Source organism: Carassius gibelio, chromosome B7 (genome assembly GCF_023724105.1).
Source record: "Carassius gibelio isolate Cgi1373 ecotype wild population from Czech Republic chromosome B7, carGib1.2-hapl.c, whole genome shotgun sequence".
Taxonomy (NCBI): Eukaryota; Metazoa; Chordata; class Actinopteri; order Cypriniformes; family Cyprinidae; genus Carassius; species Carassius gibelio.
Window position 1 is genome coordinate 16367494 of NC_068402.1, and position 4745 is coordinate 16372238.

A 4745-nucleotide genomic window follows, 5' to 3' on the forward strand; every position below is an offset into this window, starting at 1 on the left:
TGTAAAAGTAAAAAAGAAAATATTTAAAGAAGAGTAAAATGTGTACTCTCATTGCCGAGGGATGCTTTCGGTTTAACTTACTGGTCTTCTGCCATATGAATACGTTTATTGCAGAAATAGTAAAATAGCACGCCTTACCGTGTATAAAAGAGTACTTTACAGACGTTATGGTCAGTTTTTTTTAAGTCCGGCAGATGGCAGTAAGAGTCTTATATGTTTTGCTGCATCCATAAATGAAGAAAAACCGGTTCGACCGTCACGGGATTCAAACAAACAAAAATACAGTGTTAAGAAGTCATTTGACTCTGTTTATATAAGGGAACTTATATAAAAAAAGATAAGATATTTACGAAACGCATAATGCTTTTATACTTTTACAGCTTCGGTGTAGGACCTGGCATGTAAATGACCGAATGAATGAATGCTTGGATACAAATGTGTAGCAGAGTTGAAAGTAACTTTAGTCTTGAAATTACTGTAAAGAACAAATCTATTAACCATGCGGAGAAGACCACAGTCTGCGGCTTTGACATCGGCATTTTTAAGGTCACCGGCGTTATCTTCTTCAGCCTAATGTTAAAGTGTATTCTAATGCTGCAGTGTTATTTAATTTCACAATTAATGGTGCAATGTTACCTGAACAAGTCACAGTGTTGGGTGATTTACTGCACTGTCAAAATTTAGATTCGCCTGGCAGCTGAAATGCATGACATTATGATTCAATTAACTTCCTTTAAAAATCATGCTAGATTTATTTTATACTAGAATTTATGATGAACATGCTGTACTTTGTTTTAAAGCAGGGCTGGGAGTGAGAAACCCGTTTCTGCAGCTGCAGCACAGTCGCAGTTTCACACAGACCTCTGGCTCTGTTTCACTCTGCAGAACTGGATATTGGACTTTGGGAGGCCAATTGCTATGGTACAATTAACCCAAGCTGTGATGTTTACGCATTCATGAATTATATCTTCTTTAGTACTGATAACATTTTTTATATTTTTAATTTAGATCATAATGCCCCTGGAATGGTTTCCTCTAAATAAACCCAGTGTTGGAGATTATTTTCACATGGCATATAATGTCATCACACCATTCCTATTGCTGAAGGTACACTTTCTTCTTCTACACTAAGAATATTAACAGGAGAATGTATTTACACACCACAGTTGACCTTAATGTGAACAGCGCTCTCTTCCACCCTCAGTACCCATGGCTGAAGTGCTCCCATGCTCCCCGGGCACTGGATACTGTATATAGCACTGGATATATAGGGTGTGTGTTCACAATGTGTTCACTACTCACTGCTGTGTGTGTGCACTTGGATGAGTTAAATTCAAAGCACTGATTCCGAGTATGGGTTACCATACTTGGCAAATGTCACGGCTTTCACTTTCATATGTGCTTTCGCTTGAGATATAGGCCTATCTGTAAAATTAGACATTTACATTTATTCATTTAACAGCTCATATCCAAAGCACTTATAATGTAACCAGTGCTGGTAGATAAAGAACGGTGAGACTTGTTGAAGCCCAGTCTAACTACTGCGTTCTGAACCATTTGTAAGAGGTTTCATTGCACACGATGGAAGTCCAGCCTAGAAATGACAAGAGCCTGGACAAGAAGTTGCGCAGCATGTTCCATTAATAAAGTGTTGTTTTGAACTAAACATGACTGTCTTAATCATTTTGTAGCTGATTGAGCGGAGTCCCACAGCCCTTCCTCGCTCTGCTGTTTACCTCTGCATCATCACCTTTGTCATGGGAGCTAGCATACACCTGGTAGGAGACTCTATTAACCATCGCCTCATCCTCAGTGGATACCAGCTTCACCTTTCTGTCAGAGAAAACCCCATTATCAAAGATCTGAAGCCTGCCTCACTGGTACAGTAGATAAACGCACAGATCAACCAAATTATTTGCTCTTTTGGAACAGTGTTTTTTTTTTAATGACAATGGTAACACATCTTTTATGTGGTTTCCAGATTGATTCCTTTGAGCTTCTGTATTACTATGATGAGCACTTAGGGCATTCCATGTGGTAAGTGTACTTTCCGTACTCATATTTTATCTATAACTGTTCTACAATTTACAAGTTTATGTGTGTAATACACCCCATGTTATCATTATAGGTATGTCCCTTTCTTTCTCATCCTCTTCCTATATTTCACTGGCTGCTTTACACAAGTTAAAGATGAGAAGATGCCTTACTCAGGCTGGCTGCTACTTGGCCCCAGTGCGGTGTACTATTGGTTAGTGAATTATTCCTTCAAATTCAAACAACAATTTTATTTCTGTTTAGTAATTTTTAAGTGAAACAGAGTATCTAATAAAACATTAATGTTGTCCAAACATTGCTGTGGTTTATTTCTGCAGGTACCTGATTACTGAGGGGCAGATCTTTGTCCTGTATGTCTTCACCTTTTTTGCGATGGTTGCCACTGTGATGCGCCAGAGGCGGATGGGCTTTGTGTTAGACAGCAATGGCCGTTTCCTTTTCTATAACTTCATCATTACTCTGGGATTAGTTCTGCTTTGGGTCGCATATCTGTGGAATGATAAAGTTTTGCGCAAAAAGTATCCTGGTATCATATATGTTCCAGAGCCTTGGTCCTTCTATACCTTACACATCAAAGGCAGTTAAATACTAACAGCAAATCTGAACTAGATTCAATTGACATTTCTCCAGTATAGTGCTTTGACCAAGTTTAATGGCACTTTTAGGGAAACTTAACATTTCCTTTAGTTCCAGTGTTACTGAAAGGGATTGTTCATCCAAAAATTTAAATTCTGTCATTTACAGGTTGTTCCAAAACCCTCACGGTGTTCCAAACCTTTACTCGTTTCTTGTTGACCACAAAACAAGGTATTTTGAAAAATGTTGGTAACCAAACAGTTGACGGTAGCCATTTACTTCCACAGTATGGAGAGTTAAAAAAAAATAATAAATAAATAATAAAAACTGGTTACCAATATTCTTAAAATGCCTGATGTGTTCAACAGAAGAAGAAAAAACAGGTAAATGATGACAGTTTTCATTTTTGGGTGAACTATCCCTTTGAGGAGTTGAATCTAGTTTAGGTTTGAATCTTCACAAGGAAAACTATTCACTGACATGTTTGTAAGTTTGGTGTACTGGATAATAAAGTCATCTATTTATTATGACTTACAGTAAGAAAATGTTGCTTTTATGTCCTTGTTTTATCTGAATAAAGTGTGTACTCCCTATATGTAATGAGTCATTGAGTGTGGTAATGAGCTGCACCTACTGTAGCAGACAGTGTAATGTGACAGCTGGACTCCTATATCAATGTTCCTATGACAACAAGGCTATCAATTACATCAACTCTGCAGTGGACTTTAGTTCCTGCAGGTAATCCAGAGGGAGTGACTCTTTAACTGAACAGCAGAAACGTGTGTAGACATGGTGAGTTCGGTAGATTCTTTTTCTATTCTGAATTCAATTTTTCATTGATTCACAATACATTTTTTCAACTGCGCTATTTTTAAAAAATCTCTTTTTCAGGCAAAATTCTTATCACAAACTCAGATTGATGGTAAGCCGTGTTACACAGAAGTAATGTGTGTGTGATTTACGATCCATGAATATAGTAAAACAAAATAGTTGTTCTTTTAAAAAAGAAAATAACATGCAGTACATTATTAAGAAAATGTGTGGCATTGGTTTATACTGTAGTTTCCTTGTTCTCATGCAGAGTTCAAAGAATGTTTCTCGCTTTATGACAAGAAGCGAAAGGGGAAGATTGAAGCCAAAGACCTTATTACAGTCATGCGCTGTCTGGGTACAAGTCCCACATATAATGAAGTGGACAGACATCTGCAAATCCACAAAATAGGTAACAATCTCTTGATTAACACGTGTCTTCCTTGTCTGCTCTTCCGTAGCTTCCTTGTGTCACCACAGTTGGACTAGTGGTCTCTAAATGCTAATAAAAAACTGATGGTGAAAAACCCTTAATGAATCAATACAGTTATGGCAATTGTTTTTTCTAAGGACAGTGTAAGAGCGCATTGAGGCACTGGTATCAGTCATAGTCTGAAGAAAAATTCTCAGTACTTAATCCTGAATTCTTTGCTTTCTTTAATGTAAGGAGTTCATACATCTTTTACTTTATCCTCATCACAGATAAGACAGGGGAGTTGGATTTTTCTACATTTCTAACCATGATGCATAGACAGATGCAGCAGGAAGATCCTAAGACTGAAATTCTGGAGGCTATGCGCATGACAGATAAACACAAGAAGGGTTACATTCTGGCCTCTGAGCTACGGGCCAAACTCACAGGCTTGGGAGAAAAGCTCACTGATAAAGAAGGTATAAATCATTTAACTTCTCTGTTTACATTGTTTTCATCAAAACTAAGCAAATTAAATGAAAAAAAAAAAAAGTTGTTTAAGTGTTATTTAACTGTGGATTATTTTTCAGTGGATGAGCTTTTTAAAGAGGCTAATGTTGGACGTGATGGACTTGTTTATTATGAGGAGTTCACCAGAATGGTCACACTTCCTTCAGTTGACTACTAGTAAAGAAGAGCCGGTTGGCCCCTTACCCTGAATATTGCAATTATTTTACTAGCAAGAATGAGATATTTTTGTTCTGTGTAAACATTGTAAACAGCTGATTAAATTACAATAAAGAACTCATAATGTGATATAGAGCTTAATTCAAGTGTTCACCACTAGATGGCAATCATGAAGTAATCTGAATAAATGTCATGAAAACTGTCA

At 37.2% G+C, this 4745-nt stretch overlaps 2 protein-coding genes across 2 annotated transcripts; both read left to right on the plus strand.

Annotated features, from left to right (window-relative positions):
• Positions 1–182: 182 nt before the first annotated feature.
• On the plus strand, positions 183–3226 carry cln6a (CLN6 transmembrane ER protein a). The gene is made up of 7 exons (XM_052561496.1): positions 183–546; positions 804–921; positions 1009–1107; positions 1692–1880; positions 1982–2037; positions 2129–2248; positions 2373–3226. The coding sequence occupies exons 1-7, from the start codon at positions 500–502 to the stop codon at positions 2638–2640; spliced, it is 897 nt and encodes a 298-aa protein (XP_052417456.1). The 5' UTR covers positions 183–499; the 3' UTR covers positions 2641–3226.
• Positions 3227–3291: 65 nt separating this feature from the next.
• On the plus strand, positions 3292–4669 carry calml4a (calmodulin-like 4a). The gene is made up of 5 exons (XM_052561497.1): positions 3292–3423; positions 3523–3553; positions 3713–3853; positions 4144–4332; positions 4444–4669. The coding sequence occupies exons 1-5, from the start codon at positions 3421–3423 to the stop codon at positions 4539–4541; spliced, it is 462 nt and encodes a 153-aa protein (XP_052417457.1). The 5' UTR covers positions 3292–3420; the 3' UTR covers positions 4542–4669.
• The last annotated feature ends 76 nt before the right edge of the window (positions 4670–4745 follow it).

Coding starts and splice junctions, on each gene's coding strand:
- cln6a (XM_052561496.1), top strand. CDS start 500: ATGCGGAGAAGACCACAGTCTGCGGCTTTGACATCGGCATTTTTAAG. Junction 2,038..2,128: donor CACTTAGGGCATTCCATGTG/GTAAGTGTACTT, acceptor TTATCATTATAG/GTATGTCCCTTTCTTTCTCA. Junction 2,249..2,372: donor CCCAGTGCGGTGTACTATTG/GTTAGTGAATTA, acceptor TTATTTCTGCAG/GTACCTGATTACTGAGGGGC.
- calml4a (XM_052561497.1), top strand. Junction 3,554..3,712: donor ATCACAAACTCAGATTGATG/GTAAGCCGTGTT, acceptor GTTCTCATGCAG/AGTTCAAAGAATGTTTCTCG. Junction 3,854..4,143: donor TCTGCAAATCCACAAAATAG/GTAACAATCTCT, acceptor TCCTCATCACAG/ATAAGACAGGGGAGTTGGAT.